This window comes from Gymnogyps californianus, chromosome 3, assembly GCF_018139145.2.
Source record: "Gymnogyps californianus isolate 813 chromosome 3, ASM1813914v2, whole genome shotgun sequence".
Taxonomy (NCBI): domain Eukaryota; kingdom Metazoa; phylum Chordata; class Aves; order Accipitriformes; family Cathartidae; genus Gymnogyps; species Gymnogyps californianus.
The window spans coordinates 77,981,895-78,006,307 of record NC_059473.1 but is presented as its reverse complement, the minus strand read 5'-3'; the positions used below and the strand labels follow the sequence as shown (position 1 = coordinate 78,006,307).

Below are 24,413 nucleotides of genomic sequence, written 5' to 3'. Positions count from 1 at the left end.
CAGAGACTAAGACTTCTGTGGTTCCTCCTATCTTGGTCACTACGCTACTGTGGGGGCATCTTCCACCCGAGGGATAAATGAAGTTGAAAGACATCAATTCTATGAAGTTTATTGAGCATGCTGTTTAATTAGATTGGAAACTTTCATCTCCTTCTCTTCCTAGCATCACAAAGTTTTTGAAGTAAAACTTCTACCTATACCCCCTCATGTATTTTTCCTTCTTTATTCTTGAAAAGATCTTACATTTTCATTCTGTATCTCCCCCACCACTGAATATTGCTTAATTTCATTTCCCCCTAATTTGTCTTAGTAAGCTCTTCCCTAAGCCCATTATAGGAGTTGAAAATGTTTTCTGATCTTTAGTGGGCAGACGCACACTTGAATTCAGCAAGCCAGTTTCCCTAAGTGTTGTGGGTGGTCGGCGGGGGAGGGAGAGGGGCACTTGAAATCAGGCTCCTGTTCCTTTTCTTAGCACAGGAATTATGAAGAAGGGTTTTGGCAATCTTGACTTCACTGATAATTAGTTTAGGTCTACCACAGAACAACCAATTCCCTCTTTGTACTCCAGACAGCAACATGAAAGTTAACCAATTTGTATCAGTTTCCAACTAGTGCCACTGATGTGCAAAGACAGCCACCACTGTGTCACTACCACGTAGCTAGGAGCCCTCAAGCCTTGGAACCAGCTGCCTGCACCAGACTGCAAGCGATCCACATTTGCATCATCATCTACTAGCAAAATGAAGCCCTAACTGGTGAACTTCAGAGTCTGAAGGCTCTGTCTGGCTTACTCCTTTATTTGGCATTAGTGGCCAGCAAATAGTGATCACAACCTACAGCACAGCACATTTTTCTTGTGCTGGATGGCACCATCACAGCAATTCCCCTTTCAAATCGCATAGGCGAAAAGAAAAATATTCCCAGCCTGGAAGCTAAAGCATCAATTCTGGGAAGCAGGTGAGAGAATCTAGACAAAGACCTGGTAAGAATCACCACCTCAAGTTCAGTTTAAAAACCGTTAATCAGAGAAGTCAGCAGAAAAATACCACCAGAATCAGTAAGTCAAACTGATGTTTTCCAGGACTTGGAGGCAGACATGCAGGCTGGGACCAATAAAGAAGAGAACATCAAGAGGAAGCCTGCACAGTAAGAAGTATCTAACCATTGTAAGATCCAGAAAACCAGTGACAATCCAGCTGTGTGAACAGATGAGGAGCAGGCAGGCTGGGCTGACAAGGTAAGAATCCAGATACACTCGCTGTAAAGACAAATCTTGTCATGTTAGGACTTTAATAGCGAGAAGGATGCAAAGGACATTCTGCAGGGGACAGGTATTAAAAGAACATTTGCATTGCTCAGATGTGAGACATGGTGGCAAGCCTAGGTATGTTTTTTAAGCCCCATAGACAAGGATATGAGAAACTTAAATAGCTTTGCATCTTATTTCAGTTATTACAGATTTCACAAGCACTAGAAAGTGTTAAAAAGGGAGTCATCAATTACTTTTCCTTTTCTTAGAGACCCTTTCTACATTGCTAGAGAAGAAAAGTAGACTCTAGACATGAGCCAGTACTTAAATAAGTATTGTTAATAAAAAAAAAGTAGCTTTACAGTTTAGGTTTTACGGCCTTTTTTTTTTTTTTTTTTAAAAAGGAGGGCTGGCTAGCTTAACCTAACTAATCAAACCAAAGGAAAAAACAAGAGTATTCACCTGAAGATGTAAAGAAAAAATTAATAAGACATCTGGAAAAAGATTTCTTGGATTACTTGAACACTGATGCTAAAAAATCAGTAACAAAAGTTAGAGCTACTCGTTTATAAGCATATTGTCAAATTTATTAAAATTTGACATTATTAAAATCAATACCATAATTCCCATGTGAAAATCACTGGTTATCCCTATGGAAAGATTCACATTTCCAAAATGAAGTAAAGCTGTCAAATGCAATATTGTCTTTTTATAAGGCAATTATCAAGACTTAAACTTCTAATAAATAAAAGACAAGTTGAAATTCCAGTTGGTGTCCACTGTACATTATATTAACAGCTATGTAGACCATATCAAATACTACATCAAGTCATAGCACGAGCTAAGATGCTTACTTCTTTAAAGACCTACTTCTCTCATTTTGTAAATGATGATGCAGATATCACACGAGAATACTGAATATTCTGAATAATGTATGTTGGCAATATAATGTATTGTCACTAGCTTGAATTTCTAAAAGGACATTTCCTAGCTCAAGAAATGCTGCATTCAACTTGAATTCTCTATTAAAAATTTAATTTGCTACAAAAAGTTCATATCAGGACTAAAAATTTAGGCACAAGTGAACACGATCTCAATATATTTGTTGTACGAAAACAATATAATCAAAACCAGTATACAAACATTCTTTATAAATATGACATATAATATTACACGAGCGATATTTTCAATGATAAAACAAGCTGAATCAGTTAGATAAATTAAACAGAAAAATGTGAATACTTTTTGGAAACCATTCAAGAATATTTTGCTATATGACCAAAAAGCCACAATTCCCCTGTTAAAAAGACTAAGCTGATTAAAAACAAAAGAAAAAGCCAAAAAATTGTGGCTTAGACAAAGCCAAAACAGCTATAATTCCTTCCCTCTCTAGCTCAAACAAACTGGAAAACTGATAGCAACAAATGCAAATCAGAGAAACTAGGCAAGGAAGAAAACTGATAAAGGAACAAACGAGAAAATACAGAAATGGACAGGGAGCTGAGCAAAGGCAATTTAAAAAGGCAAAATAAAAAACCCTCAAAGCCAAGAAGAATTTTAAGAACTGCATTGGTCCGTTAGCTAAGGTTGGGCAGAAACATAACAACATAAAGGCAAGAGATTTTAGAAAGCCTGTTACATTTTTAAGCAATATATTTACACAACCAGATCTAAATATCTTCTAGCCCAGTAGTGAATAATAATGCTCATGAACAGCAGTGGTGGTTAAGATTTTACAGTTAGTAGGTCCAGAGAACTTGCACTCAGGAGAGAAGGCAACAGAAAAGGAATGACATAGCTGATCACCAGCAAAGAGAATGCATCCTCCTCAATACAGAGTCAACTGAGCTGGTTCAATATGCTTTATTCAAGTAAAAATATGCATTGCAAAAAAAGATCAATCAAAAGATCTCAGCTAGAATTACAGAAAGCAGACCATATACATACAGGCCTAGGGACTCTTTCGGGAAGAAAACACTCAAGGTTTGGAAAAGGGTGGAAGGAAGGTGAAGGAACAGATCATCCCAGATAATCAGCTAAGATACAGGATACCACTGTGGTAAAAAAGGCTAATAGGATCCACTGACAATTTAAGGGAAGAACACGAGCAAAAGTAGTGTTTCTGTCAACCCTTGGTTTCTGATGCCAGTAAAAATCATTACTAGGAAACTTCACTCAGGAAGAATTTGGGAAAGCAGGAAAAAGTTGAGAAGAGGCATACTAACAACCAGAGTAAAGAAAACGGACAAAGTCAGAAACTAGATCTATTAATGTAAGGAGAAGGCTGATATTGAATCTGTAGATTGACTTGCTCACAGCCATTTAAAGAAAGTTTAAGTATCTACACTACAGAAAACATATTTAAGAGAAGAAAATACTCAGATTATCAAGCAAAGATAAAATAAGATCCAGTAGCTTGAACCTAAGCAAATCCAGAGAAGAATAAGGTTAAGGCACTTTATAATAAAGAGCAACTACGGACTCTCCAACAATGGCACAATTGCAGGTAACACCTGATGAAATCCCATTTAAGCACAAGTATTAAAACTGATTAAAGTTGGGGAAATTCCATGGCCTGTTTTGTATTGCAAGCCAATCTGACTATCAAAATGATGTCTCTTAGTTATTCATGTATTCATGAACCGTAAAGCCAAGGGAAGGAAACTTTTCAGAAAATAAACAAAACACAACTTAGATTTGGCAGCAGATAATGTTGGTCCCTGTATCTGAAAACTTACTATTGGCCAGAAGCCCATTTTCTTTTAAGGAGGTATAGATGCTTTCAGTATTGGGATTTCCAAATGTATTTATTTCAGCCACCTTATTCGGGAGAAACATCAAAAGCAGAGCCACTTTGTCTATTACAGTTACCTCCCATTCCCAGCACAGGAGCATCCAAAGCCACCAGCAGGCTGGGAACCCGTTCTATTACCTGAGGTATATTAATTCTATCTTACAGCACACAGAGAATAAACATTTCAAAATTCATTTTAAGCAAGTTCTGCAAGAGGAAACAACCTACATTCAGGATTCATGTCTGTCTTCACACATTTAGGTATCCACATTGGTAATGCAATGTATTTGGCGCTCTACTAACCTGGGAATACATACAAGTATTCCCACAAAGAACAGGAGATAAAGAAAAACAGAGACCATCTACAAAATTATTTTATGTATATAAGGGTGTGTATTTTACCTAAGTATACATATTTTCTTTAATTACAGTTTTCCATATAACTATTAGGGGGTTCTAGCCATGCAAGTCACATTTATTAAAGGCAGCATGTCAAATAAGAGTTGACAATTACAGGCTATATCAATACACATTATGCCAGATGGTAATGAGCCATACACAAAGGGCCAGCCATCCAAAATAATCACACCATTTTCCACAGAAATGTTGAAGAGGTTATGGTTTATTACACAGTGCTCATTAGATATACAGTGGCAGCATTAGCAATTTTTCCTTCATTTGTGTCTCATTTAAGAGTCTGCCCCCACAAGCCCATTCAAATTAGTACACAAGGTTAAAATCATTATGGTCAGAGGGAAAAAAAATTAAGTTGTATTTTTATTTTACAGTAATGGTGGATCAAAGGTCCCTGGAATCTATTATTCTCTCAACTATTATCTAACACAGGATACTAAAAAGAATGAAATTCACTGTCATTTGCCGTGAAGAAGGATAGCCTATTTTAAATGAGCAAACTCTGTGTTATGTGGGTGAAAAGATGTAATGGGGCAAATGTGAAAATTTGTCAGCACAAGCAACGATACGTTTATCGCTTAAACACATGCTGATGTCCCCAAAACTCCAAGTGACAGGCAGCATTTGGAAGTCAAAAAACTGTGAGAGAGAGGGAGGACTTGAGCACTGGACGTGCCACCTGACAACACGACTGCAGAGAACTGGCTTTTCAGTCCAAGCTCCTCCTTTGAAGCATGCAGAGCATCACTTGGAAATCTGGGTCTCACATCAAGCACCCAGCTCACAAGGCCAGGGTATCCTTACACCTCCTTCCTCGGCCACTCCTACTGAGCTATTCTGCCCTTACACAAAATGCTGAATTATTCATTCAGCCAGATGGCAAAAGAGTGAGAAAAGTCAGTCAGTCTCCAGGAGATTATGAAAGAGAAAGGTGGGACACCTGGACTCCAGCTCCTGCTCCACAAAGTTACTGGGAGGGAAACAACATGACATACTCGTGCATTCCTGACCTAGGTGTCCTACAGCCCTGTGTGAAGAGGATTTTTATGAAAATTCAGACAGAGGAGTACTGGGGATTTGCATCCTTTCAAATACTTGAGGGAGCCAAACCTGGACTTCCTGCATCCTCAGTGAATGCTTAGTCAGTGGCTAAAGAACGTGGAGCAACGTTAACAGCACCTCTCCAGTTTGGGAATCCCACCTAGATAATTTCCTAGTTAAACTAGCCAACAAATCTTCTCCGTGTTTTGCAATTGTTTGAAAGATAAAAAGCATGTTTTACTTAATAAGGTCTTAAAAAAAAAAAACAAACCAAAAAACCAACCAAAAAACCTTACAAAATTAAAAAGAATTCCATTAATTCCAGGCAATGCAAGTCTATGATAACTGAACAGGTACTCTGATAACTAAATACAGTAAACAGTTTTCTATCAACAACAATATTTTGCATCAAGTTCATTCTACTACCTGCCATTTGTACAGTTCATTTTATTACTGACAAAACTACTTACCCCAACAAGGTGGCATTTTTGCAGGCAGACACCAGCAAATATGAAACAAATATGAAACTTGTGCAATGTGAAACAAACGCAAGCCCCTGATTCATTATAGAATCCAAAGGGCATCAGGCTAATTTAAAGGTCTAAGCAGAACATAGCAAACATTACGCATAAGTTTTATACAGTTATTTTCACGCTAACTTTCCAGACAATTCAGAGTAAGTTTAAATTATGTAATGTTAATTAAAAAATGGAAGACCAGTGGCCAATTCCAAGAAAGCTGATCACAAGCAAGCCCACCTCTGCAAAACTACCAGTGGTCTAGAAACAACAGAACCACCACTGTTTCCTTAGAACAGCAGTACTACATTTTTAAAAACAGAAGGTAAAAATAAGACATTTGAACCTGATGGTGTGGAAGAAGAGAAAGCCAAAAGAAGAGTTTAAAATGAAGCCAGTGTAAAGGTCTTCTTTTTGGCTTACTGAAGTGAGCAAGTTGGAGGTATTGTAAACAGGAGTCTAAAAAAGGCAAGATAAGAGGTGATCAAAAGCTTTGGCAACAGCTGCTGTAGCATGGCCTCGGAAAAAATGGGATGATAGGATACACGATGCAAGGAAAGACAGTAAGACTCAGAACTGAATAAGGTGTGTTGATGAAAAAACTCAAAAGATGAGGTATGAACTAAAGGATTAATTTGTGGATTGGATGACAGTGCTGTCCCCAAAGCAGAAATCAAAAGGAACACAATGATGGAGAAAATCACATATTTTGTTATGGAAATGACCGAGATTGCTTCCCTTATGATGGCAGCATGTGTCAGCGAGACTGGTTATGGAACAACTAGGCACCACCCTGGATGCCCATCCATCCAGGATTAAACAGATTTGCTCTATAGGCCCTCAACAACAAGTATCCTCCAATTAGATCTCATGCATCTATTCCATAAGAAATTTCACATCATGGTTTAAAAAATTATTTTGACTATTCAGTGTTTTATTTAACCAAAATATTTAAATACTTGCACTAAAACCAACTGCAAGGATATGAAGGGAAATAAAAGGTCTCACTTGCAGGTAAATGGAAGAAACAGGCTACTAACAATTAATTTTATGACCATAGTTTCTCTTACCTTATATTAGTTGTTTCTCAGCCCTCCAAGACTTTGAAGCATGGCTATCATTTTATTTGCAATGACTACGGGAGACAGCTTCAACCAACGTAACAGAAATTCCCATTCCTGTGTACTGTCAACTATGCAGAGACCGCCAGCATGACTTACCACTCCAAATGTTTCTCTGAAATATCTCTGAAGAGTTTGTCTATAATTGTATTCAATGTAGCTGAAAGTTAAGGTGCAGTAACCTTGACATTAAAGCTCTGCTACTAATGACACTTGAAATACATGGAACCTTTTTATGTGAGAGAAAAGAAGGTAACCTTTTTAATGTGGTGAAGAACGAACATCTGATAAATGAGCAGTCCTGTTAAGAGAATAGATTGTTCATATGTCTAACTGCACAGGAAAAAGGCACTAAAAAATAAAATGTGAATCACCAGAATAGTGTACCACATAGGGTTGGGGTTTATTTTATATATATATAAATATATATATTTTTTTATCATGCTTATATAAAACATACTGTATATTCTGAAATACCAATAAATATCCAACTCACGGGGGGGTGGGGGTGGGGGGAATCAAAACATACGCTGCTTGTGCAACCACAGATATTTCTTACTATCACGGAAACCTGTCCTATTCTGAACAGCTGTAACTGCATTTATGTTAGTCAGCAATTAAAAATATGGTTATCACACCTGCTCTCCTCTCCCCTCCTGAACTTTCAATGTTCAGAACTGGATAGGGACGTTAATACCATATATTAAAATGGTTTATTACAGGAATGGTTTTGCTTTTCACAAAGCAGAAGTATGCAGCAGATGGATATTGCCTGCCATGTACAAGGAACGAGATTAATAGCTAAAAGGGAGACGGCAGACTTCTCTGAGACCTTGCCCCTTACACCAGGTGTGTTGACAGAATCACCAGCAGGGAAAGGATAATAAACGTTTTGGAGCAAGGCAATGACTGCTGCTTCTGGGACCATATCAGCATAGTAACAAGCATTTGGTGCTGTTGATGTCTGCAAAGTTTTATCATTATTATTAGTATATATTCTATGCAAATGGAGTATCGTGTGATATTGAGAAAATGTGTCTTTTAGCGAAAAAAACCTACCTACTATTATACCATTGGCATAATTTCCATCTATTTTTACCTTATTTACAACAGTTCTACAAGGTATCTGAAAATCTCATGCTTTCATTTTTTGGTCCTTTCATCCCAGAATGATTCAATCTACACATGTGAATAAGGGATAAAATGACATCAACCAACTCAAGCAACATTAACCCCAAGTGAGTGATGGTGGAGAGACAGCTATATGCTAATAAACCACCTTCAAGAACAAACTTAATTTCTGCAGAATTCCTACCTGACTCCACAAAATAGGATCATTTATTGATGGCAGCCACTACTGTAGTTTTGTTAAAATTCAATTTGCTGACTGGAACAGCACATGAATTTAGCTGAACTTTTTGTACTGGTTTTGTTGCATGGATATCAGAAACCAGAAAGCTATTTCAGCTATAAGAGACTGAAGTAAGCTTTCCACAGAACACTGTTTTGGTGAAACATAACAATTATGAGAAAGAAATCAGAAATACTGTACAGTATCTGAAACTTTCTCATGTTTCTTCCCTTTCTGGAAATATTAGATGCATAATTTCTTTGGCTGCATCTTCTGTTTCCACAAAAATTTATACAAATTTGGCCAAGTTTTTGGAAAAATTAAAAACTACAACTGCAAATACTTCAAGAGTTGGGCAATCAAGCTCCCAAAATCTCACGTGTACCAAACATGCTCCATAATCACGCTGTCAGTGCTTATCAGAAGTTTTCAATTCCTGCAAACCCTAGAAAAAAACCATCATCTTTCTGATTTCTCTTTTGACTGCCTAAGCACGTTCTCAAATACAACATGGTTAGAATACTATGTTGTATTCATATTCTTGAAATCTTTATCCCTAATTCTCCAACTCTTTATTCCTCTTCTCAAATCACTGATCACTGCCATCATACATATTTCTAGTAACTTAAATTCAGAATGCAACCACTATCTTCAAATCTGGAATTGCTAGTCTTGCAATCCATCCATACCTAAAAACTTTTATTGACTTAAGTAACAATTTAACTTTCCTCTTAATCTAATAGCCAAGGTGCAACGTAACAAGGACTAATATTCTCCATTCCAATCTACTGGAACACCACCTCATGCCCATTGAAAATGTTTCTGCAAAGATGATTCATTTTTATTAATGAGTTATTTCCATCAGGTTAGTTCTTGCTATCGTTCCTTAGCAATTTCTCTTCCACCACTGTATCAAATAAAAAACCCACATTGCTTGTGAAGATGAAGATCTACCATATGAAGATGTGAGCATGCACTTTTATTTCACAGTCAATGTCTACTTAAAAAGGCAGTCAGTCCAAAAACTTGTTTCTCCCAATCCAGCTGTCACCCCCTGAAGAAAATTCAGTTTCTGAAATACGGAATTTTTGATACAACATTCTCTTCCAGAATTCAACTTAGAACCCCTTCTCCCCACCTTCAAAAAGAAAACAAACCAACACAACAACAAAAAAACCCACCCAAAAGGTTCTTAGGCAATCTTCTCTTGCCCCTCTCCCTGCTTTTCATGCCAAAGAAAATTTCTTATTACCTTGAACAATCCTGGCTATAGCACTACAATAAGTGGTAACTTCTCTCTCTTTCCTTCTATTTTCCTTACCTACCTCCTATCTGTATATACTCACACACCCACCTTTATACTGGAATATATTACAAATAACAAAGCTTCTCTGTCCAGCAACACAATGCCTTGTCTACACCGCCTGCAACAATATGCTGCTTTTTTTTTATTATTACTGTTTGCTTTAGAAGCATCTCAGAGTTGTCAAATTCCACACGAAAATCTACTGAAAGTTAAAGGCCAGATATCAGTGAAGTGATAAGAAATATTCATTCACTTAAAGTATAGTGTGATCAGGGTCCAGAACATGCTGTTATTTCAAGTGGAAGAGAACAGATGTTGTATAGTCTTTATACAGTCTCACAAACTCTAAACAAAAAAGGATACCTTCTGAGCTAGGAGGGCATTGTTCATTAGTGGTCAGGCCCACTGTTACTTAACCTGAAAACAATCTGTTACCACCACAGAAACAACATATTCCCCATATATATCCAAATATGCCAAAGATCAGAACATATTTTTATATACATATACTTGTGGAGTATAACGAAGATCATCTCCTCAACTCCACCCCAGCAGATGAAAAATTTTGTAATATCTTCAGTTACATTATATGAGAGTACTGACTGAATCACATTAAGAAAATAAATTAGTACAGTAAGCCTTGTAATACTTCATATTGCTACAATTTTCCGAGTATTGCAGAAATTTGTATTGAAACTGCATAATTGCATTGTAAAATTTGTCAAGGGAGAAGTTAATAGGTTGTGCCTGGGAAGAGGACAGCTGGTACTTCAGCAGATGGGAAAGCATGGGAGATATTTTGGGACTGTAGGACAAATGAATTACATAGATACAGTAACTTACGAACTTGCTGTGAAGCAATTGGTCATATTGACATCATAGTTCTGAGGGATAAGCAGTCCCCAAAGCTGTTCTGTGCTTTCATCACAGCACTGGATTGCCCTTAGGTGATGGTTGGAAAATTCTCTTCACAAATACTTTTTTTTTTTTTTTTTTTTTTTTTTTTTTAAAGAAAACGTGAAAGTTCTCAAGCAGAAATTTGTTACAAGGGAAAGATTTTACAGCAAACCACAAAAGAACAGCTCTGATGAAGTGCTCTGGTACATGGAGATGCCATGCCCCAGGAAGGTTGTGCTAGGTCTTGCTACCCACAGGTCATCTGGCCTCTCCTTGAAAAGTTCCCACTAGCGTGAAGGCAGCACTTTGTTGCTCCCACAGCTGTTCCTGACCCACTGCAGAAATTCATTAGTGCTGCTCTGGTTTTGTATGCTATGCTGTACATCGTGGCAGTCCAGTATTCACTTCACAAGCAGTGGGAGGAGGAAGCTCCAGGAAAAGGGTGGGCTGGACAGACAGACAGCAGGCAGCATTATGGTTTCTCCAAGGTAAGCCCTCCCTACTGTGCTTTCTATGATACTGAAAATTACTTCCTTTTTAAAAAACAAAACAAAACCCCTTTGTAATGTACATACTGAGTTTACCTTGCTCTGCTATCTAGTGCTAAACAGACTTATTTTGAATAAGATTTGAGTCCATATCTCTGCACAGTCTTTGATTAGCTTTAATGCACTGTCTTTTGATTTATTCTACAGCGTAAGGAGAGGACCTTTTCTTATTCAACACATAATTGCTCTATTTGCACATGCTGTGCATGCTGAAAACAATAAAAAGTTGATGAAGAAAAGTACTGGTTGTAATGAATTAGTAATATTGTTAGATTTGTATTTGGAGTTGATTTTCATTGTTGTGGGTGGAAGATGATCAATAGGAATATGTAATCAAGTTGTATGTGCTTTTCATCTCCTGAGATTCGTCTTGTAAATGAGATGAAGAATCTCATAGGATTTATCCTGGAGAGCAAAAACTAAATAGAATAATTTAGAATAATTGCTTAGATTTCCTCTCACTAAAAGCTAAGGGAAAGCTACCAAGGACTGGGAAACAAAATTGTACATTTCTTAAAGATTATAAAAGACCCCACTGCTTGTATTTTGACATACTTTTCCCATTATCTTTCAAAAAAATAATTTTGTCAAGAGCATTGTACTGCTTAATGTACTTAGATATTGAATATTTTAGGACCATGCATTTCCTCTACCAGTTAATTAGCTAAGCTTCCAAAGTACATGCTAGTTGGGATACTGCACCTTTGCTGAAAGCCAGCCTTCCAGAAGATAGGAATAAGAACAGTAAGTCCCAAAGGAAATCATTTTTATGATAAGGAGTCCTAATGTGCCCCAGTAAAGGTGAGGATTGATTGTTATGGCCCATTGTTACTATAATTAGAAGTCAAACACCAATTAGCAGTTCCATTAATAAGATTAATCTCTGCAATACCTGCAGCTGAGACCCAGGGCTTGTGTGCAATAAGCCAGTGTGAATTTAAAGTGCAACAGCTATTCTGCACTAAAATTCCCAGTTTGAATACTTAAACCAGACAAAAGAAAAAAGCCCTGCCTTCTTTGAGTGTTGAGTTCTTACATATACTATTTTTCTCATTTCTTGCTTTTTGTTTAAACATGTTCTATCATGATTTACATCATTGATGGGGATAGGTGCAATGCAGCATGAAGTCTCCCAAACTCTGGTTCACAGCCACGCCCTCTGCATTGCACCAGGTCAGGGTAAATCTAGTTTAGTTTTCCATTACTAGTAAACTCAGACAATTAGTAATGAAAAAAAACCCCAAAACTTCTTACAAATATGGAAGTACTCTTCACATGACAGGAGTCCACGATAAGAGTTAGGCATCATTTATTTACTTCAAAATATGAAGGTAAGAAACAGTCAAATCCAATCTCCTAAATTAATACACTATACAGTTCAGAGTACAGAAACTGAAAGAAGCATGAGGTCTGAAGATGAGGTGAAAAGTAACACACTCATGCTCTTTGTATTTTTGTAGGTACCAAAATCATCATTTGTATGGTCATTCTTTGATTTTATTTCATCTGAGTTTTGTCTTTTACAATAACTCTCAAACAGAATTTGTCCACAGATAAACCTATACCATACAAGGTAGAAAGAAGGCTTTTATAAAATTTAATAGCAAACAGGTCAAGGCAACCTCTAAGTGTCACTTACACTGTAACAATACAATTAATCTCACCTTCACCAAAATCTACTCATGTTTGCCGTGGCTTATTAGCCAAGAGGCTTTGTAATGGATTTGCATTTTCCTTTCTTCCTTTTAAAGGGAGACTATCTGATTTCTTTGGGTAGAACTATTAATTAATCGCATATAGATTTATGTGGAGACACTCACATTTCAGTTGGAAAGCATTTAAACAATTATTAAAATTACAAACATCTTTAAGCTTGTCTACAGTAGAAAGAATTTGCTGGCAAAACTTCACTGGTGAGCCGAGCAAGTGAAGATACAGCCTACACAGTAAAAGACCTCCTTTGCCTAGAGGTCCTAACATTAGAGCCTCCTAACATTTACCTGTTCCTAACCTCGAAGGTAGCCCTTTGCTATTGTAGTCATCTACTCCAATTGGAGATGTGATAGTCTTCTGAGTCAAGAACAACATTATCATCTCTCAGCTGTTCAGCTGCATTCACAAGGACAGGACAGAGGCTACTTGCCAATAATTGGAACTCTCAGGGAATGCAGAGCCCAAGGTGCACATCCTCATGGAGTATTTATTCTGTTTAACACTCAAAGTGGAACACTTTTTACATTTTCTCAATTTCCAGAGAAGGTGTGCTCACACCTCATACGCTACTACGCTAAATACACAAAGCAGAGTATTGCCATTTCAGATCCCTCTCAACCATAAAATCCCAGTTCAGCAGCAGTCCAGGACACGTGCAGAAGTGAAGTCAACAAACCAACGTCCATTTGTGCAAATTTGTGCAGACTGCAAGTCTCAAAAGCATACTATAACCAGTATATAACCTCTACACTTTTGACTACACTAGTCCATATTTACCTTTACAGACTGAAGTTGTCCAAGGATCATTATTCATGTAGCTTCAATTCCCAGAAAGCAGCCTGATTGCCTTTCATGCATACAGCAATTAAAGACTGCTCTAACAAGCACAGCATCGCCTCTGTTACGTCTGCCATAGCATGGGTTTTGGAGAAAGAATAGATAGACCTGCAGATGGCGAGCCGTCACCTATGAGAAATGGAAGAGATTCCTAGTGTCCCCACTAATACACAGCAACTTTTGGAGGCATATCCCTAAGACAGACAAGACCTTTACACTTATGTTCTCATAGTAGGCCTTGACACAGCCCATGTTACTAATTCTGAAAATCTTGGGATAGAAAGTTCTTTGGATATTTCAGCTCTCAAATGACCTTAAGGACACCTAACAGGCTAGATTATGCCAACATCAGTGTGGCCTCTTGCGAGCTACATATTCATGAATGTGCACCAACTACATCATTAAACACAGAGCACGAGGCTACAGAGGCAGGGGGTAGAAAGTTCACTCATCTGTTTAAAACACATTTTGATTATCACCTTGTGAAGAAGACTATGATCTTGAAAGACCTGACCTTCATGAAGAAAGCTAGATGAGTCTGACCTCATTACTGACTCTGCTTTGAGCAGCAGGTTGGTCTACAGACCTCCTGAGATCCCTTCCAACTTAAATTATCCTGGGAACCTAGATGTACTATCAGCAGCATCTGGTTTACCCTGAAAGGAGGGTAATGGAAGGTTGAACCTTCTCTGAAGATGGCGTAAAGCTCTTTGGAATCCAGGGGAAGGAAATTAAGTTAAGGCAAAGCTTTGTTTTCATATCTAGCAAAGAAAAGCTGGGAGTAAGCTAGATGGAACTGCAAAGGGACAGAGCAGTATGTCCTCTGTCCTTAGGGTCCTTAGAATGACGCCTACCCCCTCCTGACTTCTTTGCAACTGAAGAAACTTCCAGAGGAAAAGCAATCAATGGATGAATGAATACCCTGGTTAAGATCTGGTATTTCTTGGAGACCTTTAATTTGCAAATCAATGTTCCTTTAGAGAAAGTGAGAACAAGATGACTTTGGCATAGCTACAATGACAAAGAGCATGTGAAATCAGACTGTGTGACCTGTGTGTGTATGTGTGTCTCCAAAAAAGGGTACCCAGAGCACTTAGTAGGAATTACTGCTGGAACCCAATGAGCAAAAGACCCATCACCATAACAAGGAGTTGGCATCTGCTGCTAACTTCCACTTAAACTGGGCTTTTGTTGGAAGCAGCATCAATGCTGGTTCCAAAATCATTACTAAAACACTAAGTAAAAGGAGTATATGTTCATGATGACTGTCACTACAGTATTACCAACACTCTTCCAACCAGCAGGAAGAATTCTGATTCAGAGACAAGTTTATCCAGTGAGTACCACCTCTGGTAGGAAAGCATGTTCATCTTGCAAGAGATGAATTCCCAGAGCTTTAAAGGCCAGCTGCATCACTGTGAAGGAGAAGAGGCAGGGACAGAGACCAGTATTGATAGTACCAACGCAGCAATCTCTTTGCTGGATTTACCAGGTTTTAGTACAGATCTGAAATAGTACTTTCTATATTCCACTCTACACACACGGACACACACTTGCTGAGTTTGGCAGAACAAACAAGTCTTTGCTTGTCAATGACCATAGGATTCACCAGTGTGAATGCACAGGCAGATTTGATTGAAAAAAGGAATTTTTTTTAATTTTTTTTTTTTAAAAACCTCTGACAAGTATCCAAGGAAATCTGCAGAGCTGACTCAATGTCAGTACTAGAGGGTATTTCTGAAACTGGCACTAATGGCAAGAAAAAAAAAAAAAAGATGCAAAACATGAGAGAGAGAAGAAAATAACTTGCTGTATTAGAGCCAAGGATACTGAGGCCTGAAGAGATGGCGTAAGTTTGTTCTTTGGTGTCACTTGCATTTTAAGCTGCAATACAGAGGCTATGTCAGGAATTCATTAGTCAACATAAAGCCAAGGAGATTCCTCAGTCCCCAGCCAGTAGTGTCCGGCAGTGCCAGACATGAACAGAAAAAGATACCCCTTTGGGTATTTAGCGAGAGGACCCAAGCCAGTCTTGGTACCTTCAACTGTAAGAATCTAGCTCCAACTGTGAAGCATAAAGCTGTAACTGTTCAGAAACCAATGATCCTGGAGCTTCAATTAAAAACCTCACTTCCAGCAGCAAAGTAAAAGAACAGCAAGCTGCATACTTGGCTATCCAAGTGAGTTTTGCTCTGAAAGATGGCAAGAGAGGAGTGTCAGACTGTAGTATAATCACCAGTTAGGAAATGCATCTCAAAGCTCTTATGAAGCTCTAGGCTCCTGTGTCACATCTAAGGTGTTCTCTGATACTATTAGCATGACAAATTATCATTACTTAGATTCTGCCTAAACCCAAATGCAAGTTCTGCTTTCTCTTCAGCACAGGAGTAGGAAGGAGTTTCAAGGGAATACGGGATGCGTGCTTTGCTTGAGTACAGGCAATGACATCAACCCTTAAATGATACTGTTTGCACACTCTGTAGTGAGCACTGGACTTCATCATTACATTTGCAATCTTCTGTAGCCAAGGAAGTATTTTCCTGAAGGCTAAGAGACCAGCAGAAAGTTTCAACTTAAGGAAATCTGTCCAGCATCTGAAACAGAGCTGTTCATCATGCTGCTACTTCTCCTCTTCAGCCTCTTTTGGGATCACTGGTGCTGATCTGGAAGTAAAGCCAGGTTCTTTTCCCTGCCAATAGGAGTAAAGTCAGCTTGCTGGCAACATGATAGGGAGGTGGCTGTACAGAGTAAAGCATGCCAAGCAGGCTTTTATAACACTTCCCCCTTATCTTCAGCATGGCTCGTAAGACAACCAGCAGTTACTATGATATCCTTGCATACAATGACCCCCACGCCCCCAGCTTAATGCAGGCAGATCACGTCTCCTGCAAATTATGAAGTGCTAAAGCTGGAGGCAATGCCGGCCAGAGGCAGCACCATATAACTACACAAGCCCTGTTCCTGTAACTACCTAAATTGTAATCCTCATTATTCTGGAAAAGATTGCTCTCTGGTAGCAGGCATCAGTTTTGTTCCATTGTGTACCAGTAAAAAACAGATGCCAGCTAAGCAGCTAGCTAATCTATTTTTATACATTTAGGTCAATTGTCCCATGAATTGACATATCTAGAGAACAGGATAAAAAATATTTTTTTTGCTATTCCAAATTCAACTCTCAGTGTCTTTCTGTTTTAATTATAGTTATTGTATTGCTTGCTTATATTGTGATTCAAGAATATGAAATAGGGAGAAGAGTTATGCAGAACATGCCAGATTCCAGGATGAAAGAGTCCACCATGGTTTTTTGTGGTTTTTTAAGTTAAATTATTATCACACTGTTACATCTTCCTCGTCACAATTTGTACGTTTAGTGTAGTACCAGATATAGTGGACTGATGTAACCTGGCTATCCGCTGTGGGACTGAATATTTAAAAAGAGCACAAGAACTGATTCCAACATAAACACTGGGAAAAGAAAGACTGGGCTGGTGCAATCGCTGACAAGTACTAGAACAGCTTAGCTCATGCTCGGATTTCAGGAATGCAATTAATTACTCACTACTAAGTACCCTAAAATCAAGTGAGCCATATCCCAGCTAATAGTCCACAATATAACGTTCACAGCACGTAAGTATCAGGCAATGAAGATGCTCATTACAGTGCCAGAAATAATATTTCCAGCAAAATATTATATATTAAGATGAAGTAATTATATGGCATGGCAACAAAAAGAGCTGTATAGTTTACAGCTGAGCTGAAAATCTGTAAGAACCTATTTCCAAAAAATACTTTCCAAAGCTGGAGACATATATGAACAATAAAGGATTAAGCGTATTTCTTCACTTCGTATCACTGAGGGATATACTTTGCCTTTGATATGTATGTCTAATATACACACCACATATAATTACATTGTAACCAAGATAGCAGATAAAAATGTACTAATGGAAAACTATGTCCTTTTGTTCTTATTCAGGAGAAAGCAGTTTGTAAAACACTTTGTAATACATAAAACAATCACAAAAGCCCTTTAAGATCACAATTTTACAAGCTGCCTGTTGTCTTAGCTTTATACAATGGAGAAATCAAAATCAGAAATCAGACTCACATTTAAGAGTGTATTTGGAAAAGCACCTTAAATAAAGAAAAGAGTCCAAAGACAAAGGCAAAGCCCACAGTGACTTCAGCAGAGGGCAAGAACTGGCCACTATGGCACAAAATGAAACAATGCATCAGCATTCTCCTAGTGTGCATCAGTTTCCTCGTATTTACAGCATGCTACAGAGTTAAAGTGTCATTGAAAATCCATTTAAATTAACAACTCCATAGTTATCACTTTTGCAGACAGTAATGAACCTTAAGTGAACCTGTGTGGGCGTATTCAAAACTGCTTCATTTTTGGAGTACCTTTGTAACTCTGAACTAGATATTATAATGGCTATTGACATGCTCAAACTTAGATTATTAGGCTAGATTTTCAGCTGGTTGAACTGGCATAGTTCCAGTGATGTCCATTTACACCAAATGGCTCATTATTAATTCAAGGTCTTATTTGCTCCTTAATGAATACTTCCACTAGTCACCTTCCCAACGGCAGCTTTAAACACTCAAACGTTACCACCATGGTCCGAATCATCATACTCAAGAACTTAGTTATCAAAAAATAATGCTTTTTCTCTCCTTTTTATGAGGCATACTTAAGGTAAACTTTTTTAATCATTTACAAAACAAACTAAAATACCTCCTGTGCCATAATTAACTAACTAGAATTATGCTTTCATATAGCATCATTTGCATATAAATATAAAAATTTTACAACCCTAAGGGGACATTAAGGATGAAACAAAACAAGAATGGATTTAAACAGCTAAAGGGACAACACAGCCCTCCATAACAAGTCTCTTTTATAGCCTTGTCTTTTTTCATACTTACTGTTATTTCTGTCTGTACTCATTCATACATATTTTTCTTCTCTGTTATTTTAAGATACTACATACATTTTAACATCTTTATTTGTTTGGTCTTTTCAATTTTACAATGCTATCTCTGCACTTCTAAAACAAATCGGGATACAAACATGTCACTAAGTTTGTGCATCTTCATTTAATATATCACAGTGGTCAGAAACACAATTAACTGAAAATACAACAGTCTGTTCCCTCAACCAAGCAACACTCACAATTTTTCAAAAGGATTTAAAAAATTCATATTTTACAATTTTTCAACCAGATCTCACTTATTACCTCAGTGGAACAGTTAACTGTCAAATATACAAAGGAGAGCAACCACTATTTTTGACTACTATTGTTACTAGTATCAAGTAATTTAGTTTGAATACTTAAAAAAATATTTAGGAACTCGGTGAAGCTGAATTACCTCAGTGAGAGCCTCAGAAACCTTAATAGTAGGCTCAGTAACTCCGCTGTGACACATGGAAGGTAAAAACTTTATTCTACACTGCTCTTTCATGGGAAAATGTCCTTCAAAGGGGCTAGAGCAAAAAAAACTTATGTGCTCAGTGAAACCAACTGATATTCCACAAGACTGGCAATCTGACTCTGAAATTTCTAGAAAGTAGGTGTACCCAGGTAATACCTGAGTAACTCAAAATGAAAATACTCTACTAAAAAATATTTTCTAGCATCTTTACTTTTTTGATTCCGAGTACCTCTTAACATAAACTTTCAAATAACTATCTTGATCCAAATGATTTTAATTTGGTTGTGCCCAAAAGCCACAATTAAGATATAGGCGTGGATATTACAAGAGCTATACAAAGAGTAGGAAATAGTTTTCACTGTGCAAAGCTTATAATAATCCTGAGGAACAAAGTTTTGTGATTAGGTAAGCACTGATTTTCCTTAACAGCTGAGCAGGCCACTTAAGATGCTTTGATACCACCATGAAGTTGCCCATCAAATGTACCTTGGTGAATCTTGCTAAAGAAAGTTACTACATACCTGGAATAAATTCCACTGACCATGTTGTGCTGGAAAGAGAGTTCTGCTGTGCTGGGTCCAGCAGCTTTGGAAATAAGCAACACGACCAAACCTCGCATCTGTAAATTATTTCGGCTATCGTACACAAAACCCCTGCAAAAAGGAAAGAAAAAAAGCATGTTTTCACAGTCCATTTTCAATGGTCATACCAAAGTGGAAAGAAAGACTCAAACCTCAGGCTGCCATCATTTCATCAGGTCTTTAATATTCACGTTCGCATGGAAATAAGCTGCAGTAATTAATCATGATCTTTTGTCATCCTTTACCTGACACTTACAATGAAATACTACTATTGCAGAGAAAAGCAAGTATTCAGGATTAAATCTTGTTTATTTCCACGGAGCAACATATGTCCTGCATTTCATGTCATGCCATGAAAGGAGTATTTCAGAATAATTCAATGTGATCTACTGTAGCAGGAACATAAGAGCTTTCAGTTTGTTGTTTGAAGTACAAAAAAGCCAAAAGAAGCCTCGTACTTCAAGAGAAGAAAGGGAAAGGAGGAAAGGTACAACCAAAATCTATAGCCTGCTGAAAGAAAACTGTTTAGATCAGAGTGGTTATGACCAGACTGCACAATACATACAACATGTTTAAGCATATCTGGAATAGCCTTTGCAGAAACTGATGAAAGACATAAAGTAAAAGTTAAGAGATAAATGAAGTAGAGACAGGCTGTTTTAAACAAAAGAACTGTTTCAAATGCTGCACCTTTAAATTTGGAGTCAGAAGGAAACTGCCCCCAAAAACCGATCTGTTGAAGGCAATTCTAAATGACCACTTAGATACACCATCTCAGAAACTAATTTGTTTTAAAGCAAGCTTAGCTTTCCTTTTTGACTGCAACGTCTCCAGTTGTCTTCTTCCTGTCCTTGTCAAGCTGCTTTCTACTCCCTATGTTCATCAATAAGGCTAAATAGCTAGAAGAAAGGATAATATATTCCAGATGTTATTAAATTTGTAAACTAATTTCCAATAAATAAGAGCCCATATCTCCGATATCATCTAAATAGTTGTTAAATAAATAATATAAAGAACTACATCACAGATTACTAAGTACTTCAACTCATTTTATTCCAGAGTATAATTTTAGCCCTAATCACTGAAGGAATCAAAACAGAACAGTCTTTAAAACATCCAAATGAAAATCTAAGATGTTGATCTTGGAAGTACGTTTGAATAAAGAAAACAGTGGATGCAACCTAAAGTTTCACTTGGATTTTTTTCATTACACTTACACCACCTCACAATGCAAGAATATCTTCAGTATACTATTTCATTTACACAGACACATAAACATTAAAAAAAAAATCATAATTTAAATAGCACCCTTCTGTGTGAAAGTTCCTGTGCTACTGCAAATATTGACTTCTTTTCTTGAGTCTTCACAGCCTATTCTACAGTGATGGGGAAATGGCCCAAACTGCATGCTCTAAGAGGAGAATGAGCAGGTCCACCCAGGTAGCTGGTGCTAGACAGCTACTGGGCTTGATCTTCATACCCGCACTGATTCCAGGCTAATACTTCCCCTCCAGAGAAGCCCTGAGCTCACACTCAGAGCACCTACATCCTACAAATGCCGCTATCAATTAACATAAGAGGAGGCCAGCATGGCTTTCTACCACAACCTACAAGATTTTTAGCTCTGGTGGGGACTAAAGAGCCAAACGAGGCCACAGCTTTTTGTTCTGTGCCTTTCTAATCTGCCTACGTCCCATTTGCTTCACCTGCAGACTAACAGGCTGGCCCACCCAGGACAAGCTAAGGATGGGGTGTACCCCACACTCTCAGCAACGTGGGCAGCTGTGGTGTTAAAGAAGGTATCAACTTCTGCTAAATTTCCAAAAGAGAGTGCAAGTGTGTATGGCTTCAGACAGTTACAGAGTTTGGTTCAACTAAGTTGAGGTTTTAAGAACCAAGAGGATACCAAACGTTTACAGTCAAAGCTGAAATTCAGCCAAAAGCAAGTACTAGCCACCAATCTTAATCTGCAGTAATGCAATTAAATGTTAGTCTCCCTTAACAGAGCACTAAAATGCAAATAGCAATTAACACATTACCTTGCTAGCTATCTTAAAATAAACCAATTTAAATGTTTCTGAAAATTAGGAGAACATGAACAATAATCAATATTTTAGTGGAAGATCAGCACAGATTTTACTATTTACCACGAGATCCAAACATAACTTCCTGAGGAGAAACCATGTCTCAGAGTCATCAGCTCCCACTTCTTCCATCCTCAAAGACCCTTTAAAAAAACCAACCAAAACAAACCCTGAATAAAACAGCGTAAGAACCACTGAAAGGAAGATATATAGTATCTTCCGGAGCAGACATCCCGGAGCAGACAATGATTTCTTTTGTAGACCAGTCCTGCAGTACTTTCCAACCACTCAAACCCAGGAAAGCTTGCACAGCTCAGAACTTTCCCTGAGAGCACGTGCTGTGGTCCTGCAATGTGCACCTTTATTTTGTTTCCCAGGTACATGTAGCGTGGGATTTTAAGGAGAAAGGCACAGCTGCTTGCCTTCAGCATTCTGTGAGTTTATAACTTGCATACCCTCATTCTCACCAAGCACACAAATAAATAATTTTTTTCTTACAGAAATTCTTACAAAATTCTTAACAGAATGCAGCCAAAACAGTTAAACACTTAAAACTCTATAGACTTCCAAAGTCAGAGCCACAATGAACATTAAACCACCCAGGAAAAAACAGAAAATACATATAATGAATAATATATAGTGTGTATACATCCTGTATATAGAATTTGTAATTGTTTGTGGTAGTGTAAGTACTTCTCTGGCTTGAACTTCAGTTGACCACATTACTCGCAACCACACAAGTTACACAGATGATGCAACTAAATACAAACATATTTCCTTAACACTATTTAAAATTACTTCATTTTTAAAGTAAAGTGGTTTTAGGAAAAAATTGCTTTTTTCCACATATGTATGCTGGTAAAATCAGAGTGCCTTACTAAAGGCAGGATCCCATGAGAAATGAATAACACTTTTTTTTTTTTGTAAATAAAATATAGCAAATTATGGTGATACTTTTAACAATCAGAACACTTCGGTTTTTCATGCCAAGTGCTCTACAGCTTGCCAATGGACAGGATATTACAGAAGTAGAGAAGAAAGGTGTTCACCACAGGATTATAAAGCACTAGCCTTTAAATAAGCCACTGCCTAGATAGACAGCACTAGCAGTGAAGCACTACAGTACTTTTACCTGACTCAGACTAGGTGAGGAACAGAAGAAGAAAGTTACCTGTGCTGAAAATACCTGAACAGTTTCATAGCAATAACAAAAACAAGTGTTCAGAGCTGTTCAGGGGGCTTGCAACACCGCTAGCAATGAATGCCTTGCATTCTTAGCAGAAAGCTATTAATGAGAAGTGCAGCTGTGGGTGGGGGGGAAGAACAGGACATGAAAAATCAAATAGTGTAATAATAAGGAGCAACATGTCTCTCATTTCTACACCTAATCATATAGCCTATATGTTACATATGGTTTGGATGTAATTTTAGACAGGATTTTCTATGAATTACCAAACCAGTAGTCAAAGTCTAATTCCATTCAAAACATGACTGAAGTTGTGTTACTGACATGTAACATATCCACACTAAAGCAAACCACATTAGACTTGAAACAAATAAAGCCTATGGTGATCATCCTTTAGATGCTAGAAACTACTGCAGCTACTTGACATGGCTTCAGGGGTCACATTCACATTCTGAATTAAGCTCCCAAGAGATATTCTGCACGAGTAACAGCTACACAAAAGTCTTCCAGATGGTGCAATTAGTCTTGATGGGTATGTGGCAGGAGACAGGTGCCTCTAGGGAAAAAAAGTGAACTAAAAGCAACCCAAGTGAAATTGTGCACACAAAAGAAGATGCATCAAGCTGAGACTCTTTTGGAAAACCTCTGCTGAACACCACACGTACATGCATAGTGTACCCAAAAAAGAAACATTAGCACAATTTTGCTTGCTCTAAGTTACAGGCTGGGTATCTTGCAAATTACATACTTCATCCTCAGGGGACCGCACACTAAAAAAAGGTAGGTAAGTCAAACACTTCTACAATTCAGTTTTGCAAAACGTTAAGAATTTGGGGGTGGGGAAAAAAGGGGAAAAAACCCCACCCAAAAAAATCAAAAAGCATTTACTCTAGATATTCTGTCCATGTGACAGAATAACCCATTTGAAAACTGGCAGATTCACAGTTTTAAACACAGAACACTGTTCGCAAAAAATACATCTGACAGCACAGGAGAGAAGCGCCTAGCTCTGACACATGCGCAGTATGACACTGTACAGGCACAAGAGACTCACACCACCCACTCAAGCAATGACACTGGCTAATAGCTAATGTGCTGCAAATTACACCTCCTACTACCAGAGTCCGTCTGCTGCAAAGAATAAATCAAGCAAACATGAGCATTTCACTTAATACTTTGTGTATTTCTCCACATGTGCAGCCATGTCAGTAGACTTTGCAGTTAAAATATTAACCTCCAATAATTGTCAGGTTTAACGCCATCAGTAATTTACACTTTCATTAAAAAAAAAGAAGACTATTTATTGCAAGCACCATTTGTATTTTTGAGCAATC

General features: G+C 37.8%; 1 protein-coding gene across 2 annotated transcripts in view; it reads right to left on the bottom strand.

Moving 5' to 3' along the window:
- The window catches only part of PDSS2 (decaprenyl diphosphate synthase subunit 2), a 121,294-nt gene that overhangs the window by 52,010 nt on the left and 44,871 nt on the right, over positions 1-24,413 (bottom strand). For both annotated transcript variants that reach the window (XM_050894977.1, XM_050894978.1), the window contains exon 2: positions 19,750-19,881. In XM_050894977.1, the coding sequence (XP_050750934.1) occupies positions 19,750-19,881 (132 nt within the window). The remainder of the gene's footprint in view (positions 1-19,749; positions 19,882-24,413) is intronic.